The 13445-nt window shown below is 39.7% G+C and overlaps 2 protein-coding genes across 2 annotated transcripts; both read right to left on the bottom strand.

Moving 5' to 3' along the window:
- Positions 1 to 1509: 1509 nt before the first annotated feature.
- LOC306832538 (trans-1,2-dihydrobenzene-1,2-diol dehydrogenase-like) lies at positions 1510 to 4084 on the bottom strand. Its single transcript, XM_079357299.1, has 8 exons — positions 3931 to 4084; positions 3734 to 3865; positions 3335 to 3446; positions 3026 to 3189; positions 2697 to 2949; positions 2420 to 2544; positions 2108 to 2258; positions 1510 to 1948 (listed from the first exon to the last, which is right to left on the bottom strand). The coding sequence occupies exons 2-8, from the start codon at positions 3821 to 3823 to the stop codon at positions 1836 to 1838; spliced, it is 1008 nt and encodes a 335-aa protein (XP_079213425.1). The 5' UTR covers positions 3824 to 3865; positions 3931 to 4084; the 3' UTR covers positions 1510 to 1835.
- Positions 4085 to 5625: 1541 nt separating this feature from the next.
- On the bottom strand, positions 5626 to 11867 carry LOC306832454 (tubulin alpha chain-like). Its single transcript, XM_079357141.1, has 4 exons — positions 11709 to 11867; positions 7653 to 7872; positions 7061 to 7209; positions 5626 to 6913 (listed from the first exon to the last, which is right to left on the bottom strand). Exons 1-4 carry the CDS (start codon positions 11709 to 11711, stop codon positions 5939 to 5941), a joined length of 1347 nt encoding a protein of 448 aa, XP_079213267.1. The 5' UTR covers positions 11712 to 11867; the 3' UTR covers positions 5626 to 5938.
- Between the last annotated feature and the right edge of the window lie 1578 nt (positions 11868 to 13445).

Below are 13445 nucleotides of genomic sequence, written 5' to 3'. Positions count from 1 at the left end.
AAAACGATATTATGCAGCGTGTGTAATGTCAAACACATTACAGTACATTTACTGTTGTACCATACAAACCATGTCAGTGTATTTGGGGCCTTCTACTGAATTAGTTCAACGTGCAGTCCCATTACAAAAAAAAAGGTTTAACAAAACAATGAAGTATTCAGACATTGATACTGAGATTATGATCTATTTAAACCCAGGGCATCAACTGAGAAAGTGATAAGCTAAATGAATACAAAATCACCATTTATATGGCACTGTCTATGGTGAAGTAGCTGTCCCCAATCCTCCTCAAATGATTTTTCTCAATTTTTTTTTATTTTTTTTATTCAAAATATTTCCATCCTCACTTTGAACCAATTCGGTAAAACGGTCCATTTACTACTACTACTAGGCTACTCTGCACCCATGGTTTGTTTGTTTCAGATGTATCGTTGAAAATAAGTAGATAGGCCAAATCTTAGATTTTAACGTCAACATGTGGAGAATGTTTTTTAATTGTATTTTTTACTCATAAAGTAGCCTCGTCCGATTTCAGGGTCGGACCACTGGGGTGGGGGCACAGAGCTTTAACACCTCTGTCTGTGAACAGCAGATGGCGCTGATGCCTCTTGGATACAGTCTATGATACCGACCATCAAGGTCTGTATTTTGAACCGTAAGAATTTTCACTTACAACTTGAAGCAGGTGGACGTTATCTTTCCTTCAACTATTTAATTCAACATTTTAGTTAATAATTATCTTTACTTCTACTGAAATGTTTTTTGAGAGAGAATTGCCTTATTCAAGTGTTTTACTTTGCAGATTTAGGAGAGGGGGCCAGCAGCCATATTTCTCCTGAATTGCATCAATGAAATTAAAATTCAACCTATGGCGCCAAGCCCATATTTAGGCTATTGAATGACTCTACATTTTCCTTCAGTAATTATAGTGACAAAAAGTCACACAACCGAGAACAAGTCTGACATGTAACCCCATGGTTTAACATGTCTTCATATGTATGTCTCTTTTTTACATTGTAAGGATAAGGATAATCTTTATTGATCCTCCAATGGGGGAAATTTGGGTGTTACAATAGCTCCAAAAAACAGGAAATATAAACAGCATCAATGGCAAAAAAGACCAGCTATGAGCCAATACAGGTGGAAACGATAAGTAACAGGAAACGATAGTTCTATTTTTAGATTCAGCAGGGACTATTATTGATACATTCCTAAAGGAAACAAAGAAAAACTTTAAAAGTGTCTTTGTACTTCTAATGAATCATATAAAAATTTGGTCCAAATGGGATTTTTTTTATTGAGGATTTACTTATGTGCACTTTATTGTGAGTGTCTGCACAAAAAGTCCTTCAAGATCATTTTTGTACTTGATGTAAGAAATGCAATATGACAAACAAAGCAATATGACAATGTAGCACTTTGACATTCACTTTCCTTTTTGTAACAAACAAAAAATTGTACAGTAAACTAAAAAATTAAGAGAAAAAACATCATACAGGAATCAAAAGATTACTTGAACCATGTCAATAAGCATTTATTTTCTTAGATAACATTCTGACACGCACACAGGCACACAGTAGAGGCAAGCACAGACTGACAATAGACTTAAAAAATCATGCCATTAATTTAACTGGTTTGCTCTCATGGCTTATGACTACGACAAAGCGTTTATTTTGTTCCTTTATTGCCCACTGACTCGCATGCATGAACATTTACGCATGCATGCAGAAAAGTTTTCAAATTATTTTCTTGTAATATGAAACTTTAATTATTATGATTTGGTCCTTCTCAATGTTGAGGCAAAGGTCTGTTCTCTAACTGTGGCTAAGGAGACATCACTGGATGTTGTCCTGGTCATATGTCACTCCCAGTTGTCTTCTGGCCTCATCTATAACATTTGCTATCAGGCTGGAGTGAGCCCATGGCATCCCTGGACTCTCCTTTAGTCCTGAAGGGAAAAGTAATGACAAAAGAAAACCATAACAAGGGAAAATCTTAGAATACATCATTTAATAGTCATGCATGTCCACGTAGAAAGTTTAAACACTCAAAATCACACTTGACCTGACAGAAGAGCATTCTCTTAATGCAATACAGAATCTTGTACCTTTCAGCAGACACTGGCGGACCTCCTCAGCTTCGTATCTTAGACCTGTGCTGTTGGTGAAGTTTAGTGGCATGGCAGCCTCTGGCAGGGGGAATCGCATCTCTTTCCCATTCACCTCCAAGGTTGTGGGGCACCACATGTGGTTGGGTAACTGGTGTTGAAAAAGGTAGCATGTAACTTGCACAAAGAGTTAAACCGACAGTCACGATGAAGCCATAAAGAACTCTGACTTGCTTGTCAATTAATCTGTGTTATTTGGTCCCGTATGGAGAGGTTTCAAATTTTCTTTGCGTACATCTTACCACTGCTTACCTTTATGGTGCCTTTGGTTCCAGAGATGACAGCATCACATGTGAGCATCATAGTGATAGAACAAGTACAAACAGCCAGTCTGTTTCCTGAGAATTTAAGGACCAAAACTGCTGTTCCATCAACACCTGGACAAAACACGTACGAAACAGCCTTGACAATCCTGGAAGTGAATTGTGATGTATTTTATAGAGGACACTTTAAAGAGAAGAGTCTATTTGTTAGAGTAACCATATAAATAGTGTATAGTCCATGAAACATTATGATACAAGCCTATCACCTGTGTCTATGCAGTGTCCCGTGGCTTGGATGGACTCGGGCCTCTCCCCGTTAAAAACCATGAAGACAAACTGCAGACAGTAGATGCCCAGGTCCAGGAGCGCCCCCCCTCCTAACTCCTTCTCAGCCATACGAGGGATGTGGGTAAGTGGAGCCCCGAGATCTACCCTCACCATCTGAACATCACCCACTTCACCCTGGCCCAATAGTCTCTTTACTTCAAGGGATACTGGAAAGAAGCGTGTCCAAACTGCCTGAGAGGAAACACATTATTATTTTGAAAATATGGACAGTGCACAGCGACAGCTTAAAAAAAAGAAATGTTTATACCTCCATGAGAAAAACACTGTTGTCTTGGGCTGCAGAGATCAGTTCCTGCACCTCCCTTGAATTCATTGCGAGAGGTTTCTCAATCAGTACATTCTTCTTGGCCTTCATAAAGAGTTTGCCAGTGGTCAGGTGGTATGGATGGACAGTGCCAATGTAAACCACATCTGGAATGTAAAGGGGAAAATTAAGTATTGTTCATGATCAAAGTCTGGAATGAATAATCCAGTAGTTTGTAAATGGCTGATCTTCTGTGAACGCTTAAAGTCAAACATTCATTTATAATTGTTTACTGCTGACACAGGAACCCACCAATGTCTGGGTTTTTAGCCAACTCATCATAACTCCCATACGCTCGAGGGATGTTGTGCTTTTTGGCAAATTCTTCAGCATGTTGCAGGTTCCTCGCTGCAACAGCCACTACCTGAGGACAAAAATAATGCAGCAGTGATTTAGTGCATGCACGTTTAGAAATCAAAAGTTCACACAGAGCAAAAAAAAACACTTTGCCCCAAGAGCAACTCTGTGGATCTGACTTTCTGCTCAAGTTTCTGCTCTGACATGACTTTAATCATACAAGAACATAAATGGCAAAGCTCTGAACTGTTGATGACATAACTGACCCGGAGAGAACACAAAAAATGTGTTTCTCTACAACGTTAAACATTTGCACGCCAAAAAAGAAACAACTCGAAAAACATTGACGATTACCTTGTGGTCTTCTGGAGACAGGGTGCACAAAGCAACCAAGAAGTCATGACTTATTTTACCTGCACTACATATTCCCCAGCGTGTTGCCATTTTAACCTGGCTGGCGGAACCTTTCAGAAGAAAAAAACAGACTTGTTCGCTTTTTAGTTACACAACCATCGCTTCCTCTGCCCTCTTGACAATGCGTCTCTTGGCATCTACGTCCACCAGGGGGCGCTATCAAATCATAGACAGAGAAAACAACACAGGGCAACCTTATTTGCAATCTCCTCGCTCTTCGGCTGAACCGGAAGTAGTTTTAGACCCTTTATGTTAAGGATTGTCCAAAAAGCTTTTACAGTGAACTGAGGAGAGAGGAGGGGATCCAAGGAGCAATGACGGAGGAGACATGAGAAGTCTTATTACTGACGGACACGCCCCCTCCTCGTATATCGCTCACTGATTGGATGCTGAAGCGGATCAGACTTCAGTGAAAGTTCTCCACATGAGCAGAGTTTAATACCTGAGAAAAGACATTAAAAAGACGCTAAACGGAGCGTCTGTGGAGAGCTGGGATTAAGAAGAGTCTGACATGAAGATTAACAACCAAATATGAAGCTCTATAACTTCTATACATCCTTCATTTTCTATTCATGATCCCTCAGACTGTCTGAATGTCTGATGAGGATGACAGTTGAAGAGGGAGTTGTCAGTCACAAACACGTTTTACATTCACACTTAATTATCTTCATGAAGTGTCATCATTTAAAAACCAATTCATTATTTCCAGTGTTCCTGGCACATACATCTATATTTATAAAACACAGAGTTCATTGTTAAAATACAGGCTATAGGCTAAGTCAAAACTATATGATGATAATAATAACAAATAGACAATTCAATACAAAAATCTTTTTGTCAATAGAAATTGTCCCTTTGTTTTGAAGCAGATTGCAGGTTGTTCCTCAGGTGTTTGCTATCAGGTAAAGAGACTGAACACTGTAACTGTATTTGATGAGACATAATATTGTGTATTTATGCGGATATAAACAGCAGTTAAAGCTGACTGACGGCTGAATTAATCAGCTGATGTTGCTTGACATGACGCTGTCGAGGAAAGGACGTCTCATGTCTCTTAAAACTGATTTCCTCGTTCTCTCTCCTCTGCCTCATTTTCTCGTCTCTCCATGAATCTCTGATGGGCGGGACTAAGACTCAAGTGGAGGAGACACCTTTGAGGACACTCGATCATAGACTGTAAAACACTCGATGCATATAAGGGAAGTGAGAAGCACCCAAGGTTGAGATTAGGCTATACTTGTTGACTGAGTGGATTTATTTATCCGTGTGTCAGTGAAAGTGATGTCTGACAACCAGATGCCTTGTCAGTGAGCTCATTTAGAGGAACTCTTTCATTGTTATTTAACAACCTATTTTAACATGTAAGCAATGCTCACAAAGAAGTACGTCTAAATGTACGTTTTGCACATTAAAATTGAAGTTATTGTAGAGTTTATAAGTCATGAATATGAAGAAAATCACAGAATATAACTATGTCAACAGCAGCAGATGTAATAGGATTCAGTAATGTCTGAGTTTAAATGACCATAAATTCAGCTCAATAATACTGCAGGTTGATGTGTTCTTGTGAGGGAAGCGCCATCTATTGGACACAATGCAATCAGACACATGGGCGTGTTTACAGTGGAATGTATCTGAAGATGGGGGCTCTCTCTTTTTGCCTGGGAACTGGCTGACAGCCAGTTGCTGACTGGCTACAGGTTGAAGGGGAAAATCCTGGTGGCTGGTACTGATATTGAATCCAAGTTTTTGCAAATTCTTATGCCATAAACAGGGTCTTAGCAAATATCCCAAATGAACAGATTTATTCTTACAAAGACAATAAAGGCAGAATAGGAGAAAGTTTTATTGAGCAACAACACAGTTTTTCAACTTAGAAAAATTGGGTTCTTAAACAATTTATCGTACTGATAAAACTAATCAATAAACTTTTATAAATGGTCACAAAAGATGGTCAAAAAAATAATGATTCTGAAGGCACAAGAAACCACTTCAGATAGGTACTACAAATGTCATTTAAAAAGGAAAATAAAAACAACTTTTTTTTTTAGAATTGAAAATATGATCTATTATTCAAAGATGATTTGTTAAATAAATAGACCCTTAAGTCCCTGTAGACAATTTGCAAATGAAAACTAAGCATGTCTAATATTCCTCCCCTTCTTCATCTTCTTCAAAAGAGTCGATCCCAACTTCTTCATAATCCTTCTCCAGGGCAGCCATATCTTCTCTGGCCTCTGAGAACTCTCCCTCCTCCATTCCCTCCCCAACATACCAGTGGACAAAGGCTCTCTTGGCATACATGAGGTCAAACTTGTGGTCGAGACGGGCCCAGGCCTCAGCGATGGCGGTGGTGTTGCTCAGCATGCACACAGCCCTCTGCACCTTGGCCAAGTCTCCTCCAGGAACCACAGTTGGAGGCTGGTAGTTGATTCCCACCTTGAAGCCAGTTGGGCACCAGTCCACAAACTGGATGGTGCGTTTGGTTTTGATGGCAGCAATGGCAACATTAACATCTTTGGGCACCACATCACCACGATACAGCAGACAGCAGGCCATGTATTTACCATGACGAGGATCACACTTCACCATCTGATTGGCCGGCTCAAAGCAGGCATTTGTGATCTCAGCAACAGACAGTTGCTCGTGGTAGGCTTTCTCGGCGGAGATGACCGGGGCATAGGTGGCCAGGGGGAAGTGGATGCGAGGGTAGGGCACCAAGTTGGTCTGGAACTCTGTAAGGTCAACATTCAGGGCTCCATCAAAGCGAAGAGAGGCTGTGATTGAAGACACAATCTGGCTGATTAGGCGGTTAAGGTTAGTGTACGATGGGCGTTCAATGTCCAGGTTTCTGCGGCAGATGTCGTAGATGGCCTCATTGTCCACCATGAAGGCACAGTCGGAGTGCTCCAGGGTGGTGTGGGTTGTCAGGATGGAGTTGTAAGGCTCCACCACAGCTGTGGAGACCTGGGGGGCTGGGTAGATGGCAAATTCAAGCTTAGACTTTTTACCAAAGTCAACAGAGAGTCTCTCCATCAGCAGAGAGGTGAAACCTGAGCCGGTTCCCCCACCAAAGGAGTGGAAGACAAGGAATCCTTGGAGTCCTGTGCATTGATCAGCCTAAAGATACAAGAAAAGAAGTCAAATGTAATGTGATGTCAGGTCTGGGTTCAAGTCTGTGCCAGTTTAAGGTTTCAGAAAAATAACAGGCTAACTCGATGGAGCCCTGCTTAACATGCAAAAATGGACTTGCTCCTGTTGTCTTACCAGTTTACGGATTCTATCGAGGACAGAGTCAATGATCTCCTTGCCGATGGTGTAGTGTCCACGGGCATAGTTGTTAGCTGCATCTTCTTTTCCTGAGATCAGTTGTTCAGGGTGAAAGAGTTGGCGGTACGTCCCTGTGCGTACCTCATCTAGAGAATGACAGTGATCAAGACAAATACGTTTACTGAAGGAATGATCCCAAAGTTTTTGAAGAAATACATGTGAACAATAGCCCAGCCAAACCATGTTAATGCTCCAATGATGTTATATGCATACATGTTCACTTTTTGATGATAATTAATAATATATAGTTAATCTACAAAAAATCGAATTTAATTTCCCTTTAATGTAAAGAAGTCTGTTGAAGTAGTATGGTTGGCAAATGGTACACAAAAGTAAAATATAAATATTCTCCAAACATTGAGTAACAACTCAAATGTTTTTAGGCTAGTCACAGCTTGTTGGAACATATTTAGATGTAGCTTCTATACATTTTCACATGAAATGTTTGTCATGCATTGACAACGGGATTATTTTGACATGGATAGTGTTTAATAAATTTTTTTACATTTAATACAATTCAACTACTGACCAATGACAGTGGGTTCCAGGTCAACAAAGATGGCCCGGGGAACATATTTTCCAGCTCCAGTCTCACTGAAGAAGGTGGTGAAGGAGTCGTCCTTTGCTTCCGTAGTCTTGGTGGGCATGTGACCATCCGGCTGGATGCCGTGTTCCAGACAGTAAAGCTCCCAGCAGGTGTTCCCCATCTGGACGCCAGCCTGGCCTACGTGGACAGAGATACATTCACGCTGGAAGAGAAGGAAAAAAGAGAAGTTTAAAAAAGGGGCAGGAAAAAGATTCAAGGTGGTGAAACAGGGACCACATAAGGACGGAATATTCTAATCACCGGATTGTTGCCATTGATTTTGATCACATTTACCATTCCTGCAGTTGAAAGAATTCAATTGCACATTTTACAAACTCCTTCCAAAAGGTTGAAGAAAGTTATTTGAGGTATTTGAGGTCAGTAGATCTCATGTGACTGTTTGAGCAAGGCTCCCTGAAATGGAGTTCAACCTCATAGAACAACTTGGCATTTAACCCTTTACTCCTAAGATCACCCAAGTTATAAAAGAAACTATGACTTCTATAACAAAGCACTGTACTTTACCTGAAATGAACATTTTATTGGTTCATTCCAAGAATAAGGATTTGGCCTTTAATATAATTAAACATTGCACTCAATATTATTGTAGCTGCAAGATTTACATGTATTGTGGTGTTACCATGGGCCTCTCCCTTCAGTATTCTTTTTTCAGAAATGTTTTCCGATTGAAAACAGTTTGTATGTGCAAGAGGATAACATTCATTTTTTTTTTTAAAGATTTGGGATAGTCAATACTTTTAATGCTTAGCTGTGTTGTATCTGATGAGGTCTTTAAATCTAAGATGACTTTTGCTCTTGTCTGATCATCTTAAAAAAAAAGCGACTTTTACGAAGGTGAAAAAAGCAACAGAGATCACAATCGAAGTCAATTACCTTTTCCTTGTACTTGGTTGAGCACAACAGATGTATTTGGAACTGCCTGAGGCTCAAAACAAGTATGGGCAATGGGAGTCCCATAAATATTCATCAACCCGAAGAGAATGTATTATTCTTTTTATACTTAAGTGTTTTGCAACATATGTGATATCATTGGACCATTGTAGGAAACAAAGAAAATCGTTAAACGTTTTTGTCACATGCTGGATTTTCGACAGATTTTGAATCAAAGAAACTATTGTCCAGAATGGCATTAGCCAGGAGGCATACATTCCTGACTGATTAGTATATTCCTTCATCTGTTTTTAACGGGCTTTCCAGAGTAATGATGTAAAATGTACAGTACAGGAGCATGAATCCATCACCGTCCTCTTCTAGCACAAACATTCATTAGCGTGTCATCAAAAAGTGACTCTTAATGTTGTTTACTGAGAAACTGCAAAATATCAAATTCACAAAATGTGATTTTTTTAATTAAGTACAGTTTTTTATTTTATTTTATGTTTCTCATGTTTTCACATTTCCTTTTTTATAAACAGGGAACACTTTTTCTTTTGAATGTAGGTGAAGAATTTTTATGGATCTTGAACTCAAAAATCTTGTCCTACCTGGTTTAACTTCATACTGCAGTGAAAACCTTTGACATAATTTAAATCCCCTCTTGCTACATGGCAGTCTGTTACAGTTATATAAATAAATCCTTCCCCCACCTTTCCCCTTCTTAATGACAAGAAAGACAAGGAAAGGTACTGGTGGCTGAGAAATGGAGGGCAGCCTATAGCTGGACACAGTTTGTTTTTAACTTTGTCTCAATCTATGTAGGTCAAACGTTTATTTTTAGCTTTCCTTCATGCACTACCAGAATCTATGCAAAGCAGAGGTGACCATGGGTTTCCAGGTTAGCAGAGCTCTGTGCAGCAGCTATTTTAAGGTTCCTACAGCTAACCTGACACCAGGCAGCAGAGGCTGGCTGTTTCAGTAAACACCGACTGGCAGGCTCCAAAATAGTGGTCATTGCTGAGTTGAATTTTACACCTGATAAGCGCAAAACTTTCTGAAATAAGCAGAAAGGTCATTTATGAATAATGTGAAATAATCTATGTTAAAGAAAACTGTTTTTAATGACATAATGTTGCAATTTGGATGTTGGGATGTTGCTCTTCATTCCGTAACGTATGAGTAAATTACCACGAGTTAAGACGGTGTACTGTCAAATACCAAACTCTTCTTGTCTCAAGAACCTGTCAGGGTGTGGTCTGGATAACAAAAACAACAGCATGTCTGAGTTTCACCAAAACAGACTTGAGAATCCAGTTTTGTCAACGTGTAACGGCCTAACTACAACAGACTGAGACAGAAAGATTGAAAGCGAAGCAGAAACAGAAAGATTCTACATCTCTCACATCATATGCTGCGTATATTATAGACTTAATTTACCATAAACAAAGACGAGGATAGATCATGATTTAATCATTTTCCACGCCTTGTCATGTATGTAGCTAAATATACTTTGGCTGAAATCCTACTCTTCCACTGAACCTCAGAAGGGTCTTCACCCTGCTGAGTTCTTGAAGTACAAAAAAAGATTACAAGAATTAAGGCTGTAGTCTAAATCCCATAATGCCATCAAATTTGTTGAGGATATTCCTGGTCAAATATGAACACTATTGATCCTAATAACCATTTGATTCATGGCCTTCGCCCATACCAACTCAATTGATGTGGACCAGCATGATAAGCCCCTACTGGCTGACTTTTTGAGATGTGTCCCCCTTTATGTCCTTTTTAAATGTGCAAAGACAAGAGGTCAGTCAGGCTAAGACTGAGAACGTCCCAGGGCCATAGGCAAACAGGCGAGGCAGAACAGGATTTCCATTTGCCTTCACACACAACGTGAAGTAACCGGTTTGCAGACGTGTTATTTCTTGACCACATTGATGCTTTCTTTAAAGCCTCTCCTTTCATTCAAATCCATCATGACGAATTCGGATGTGACGTCTTTTAATTGAGCAGGACATGCACCCCATTGTGCTCCAAGCCTGGATTATGCCAATTAAAAAAAATACCTTCCTGGGAGTGGAGGTGCCATGTGAATTATGATCCTGTTGTCTGTTATAGTTTCACCCTTGTGATAATGTTAGGTCCTTGAACAGCATAAGTAACAGTTGTTTAACTCTGTCTGATGCTTTATGTTATGGCACACTTAACAATTTAGGAACTAAGGGAGTGATCAGAATTGTTTGATCAGGGCGGGTATACTGCCTTATGTACACAATGATACAGTTTGGTCTGCATAAACAGTAATGCTAACAAGCTGTGTTTATACTACTATGCAAACAGTACAAAGATATGTTTAGGGGATAGTTCCTGCTCCTGGAACATAATAACACACAGTTATAACAATGAACTTCATGTTGCAGGGATAAGCTTTTAGTCCGATTTCACTATGGCCAGCATGTGACTTTCCTTTTACTGTAAGCAAACAACTTCTGCTTTGTTGGTTAGCCCAGTCTGAGACATATCAGTCACTTTTACAACTTATTCATGACTGTTTGAATTTAGGGGGGAAAACGCTTCCGCCCTGAGGGAGCTGGCTGACTCAATCTGTGCTGACATGTTGTTAGTTTTTTTTTTTACGAGACACACCTTAATTCCTTACTGGACCTGCAGTATAGCTGTATTCCACACCCGAGACAATTGACTTAAAGATAACTATCTGAACTGCAGTTTCAGAATCTTACGACGAAAAGAGCATTATCAGGTATTTACTCAGATGTTTGTTTTTCCTGATGTGTCGAAAACCTCGACTAATCATCAGCACCTGCTCTTCCAGGCCAGCCGCCAACTCAGCTTTACTGCCAGTCTTTGGGTCTATTTCTGATATGTGAGCGCTGCTCCAGGAGCGCAGCAGAGTCCCTGCGTCGCAACTTCAATCTGACATGGTTTTTTTTAACACCTTAAAATAATCAATACTCCTTGACGCAAGACGTGAACTTGATTGTTAATCAGAAATGTAGGCTACACTCAGATAAAGCGGATACATGATTATTGTTTTGAATGAAGAGTTCACTCCAACTGAAACTAAGAAAAAAACAATCTCACCATTGTAGCTTCTTAGTAGAAAGTCCTTGGAAAGAAAAAACAAAACCGATTTTAGCTGAATTTGAAGTTGTCAGTCAGTGGCTTCTCACAACCGCCGTCAATGTGGTCCGAGTGAGTAAGTAATGTCAGGTGGGCGAGGAGCTGTCGCGCTATACTCTGCAGACCACGCCCCCCTAACTCTGACGCGAACACGCTCCGTGATTGCGCAAGCAACGTTTTTGCATGAGCTTATTGTATGAAGTTCGTCATTGTGTTATTCCTTGGTGAGGCTATGCAATGGCAAAAAAAAGTAGGTGTATCTACAAGAGCAGTTAAGTTTCTGCACAGTTAAAGACAAATAAAATATACAACCTGTAATTAAGTCACTTTTGAAGACAACTCTTAATTTTTAGGACAAACTCAGAAACAACGATCGACGTAGCCGAAAGAAAATGAATAGAAATTACATATTATTATGTCAATAAATAGCCACCAGGCTACTGAGATAATAAGCATGTGTTATGATTTCAAGGTCCAAACATGCCAATTTCATTTGGTCGTGTTGCCAGTTGTCACACAAGCAGTCACTCAGATCTTTTAAGCGTGTTTGACATGCTTTTATGCCATCCATAACAGTAATCTAATTCAGACTGTAATTTCACTGGCCTTACCGGTGTTACGTCAAGAAATGCATCCCTACCAAGAATTGCACGCACATTGCGGAAGTTTTAGAAGCCGTATTAGTCTTATTTCATGGGACAGATCTGTGAAGTGTATTTTATTCATCTCAGATAACTCAGTAGACTCAATAGAAAATGCATTTTTACTAGCATACGACTTGCAAACAGACGTTGACTCTGAAGTGTCATGTAAATTTAAGGATGGACGCAAAATAAGGCAGCAACGTATTTTAAGGGTATACATGCCCAATTTGGCAGAAATTGAAATTGTGTCTGCAAAATGTATTTTGCCGTGTCCTGGGAGGTGCATGCATTTCTCTGCATAACACCTGCATTGAAGCCATTTGAAAGCTAGAGGTCACTGTTGCCAAACAATGATCCACTAAATGAGTAAAACATGCAAAAAGTCCATGTGAGGAAGAGTCCCTGTGACTAAAGCAGATATTTTTTCACCACTTCAGTGTAGTCCTACAAAGACTTTTCTTGTCTCTCTGCAATTAGCCTAACTGTCTTCCTGTGTAAACCTTTTATTTGTAATATTACTCAAAGCTTTTTTTATCCCACACTTCCTATTAACTCTCAGCGATGCAAACTATCTCTTCATCTCTTTTTTCCCCCCTTTTGTTTGTCCTTTTCCCTTTTTCGTTATCTAAATAGGTCAAAAAAGTTTTGCCGTGGGGACCTATATTGTGAAACAATAGAATTTGGACAAAGCTTTGTGAATCGACACCTTTGAGGGCAGGCAGAGCACATTGAATAAGACAAGGGGGAGCCTTTCCCAGTGACATTTTACAGCCTATATAGAAAATAAACCAGACAAATACATTTGGTAAAAATATGTCCACGTCTTCAATGTTATTAACATCCCAATCTTCTCCATAAGAAAACACACAGCAGGTACAGCAGATAATCAACAATATGAAAAGAAGAAAAATGTTTTCATTGCCATGACATTGCCTTCCATTCACTCAATAGTTCTTTGTGTTCTTTGTGTTTATATGATGTGAAACTGACACCATTGTTTAGATTTGGTAATATTAAATCCCACCGCCTCAGGAGAGAAGCTGACCTTAAAATG

The sequence above is a fragment of the Symphodus melops genome (genome assembly GCF_947650265.1).
Source record: "Symphodus melops genome assembly, chromosome: 12".
NCBI classification, from domain to species: Eukaryota; Metazoa; Chordata; class Actinopteri; order Labriformes; family Labridae; genus Symphodus; species Symphodus melops.
This window is presented reverse-complemented; position numbering and strand designations above follow the sequence as displayed.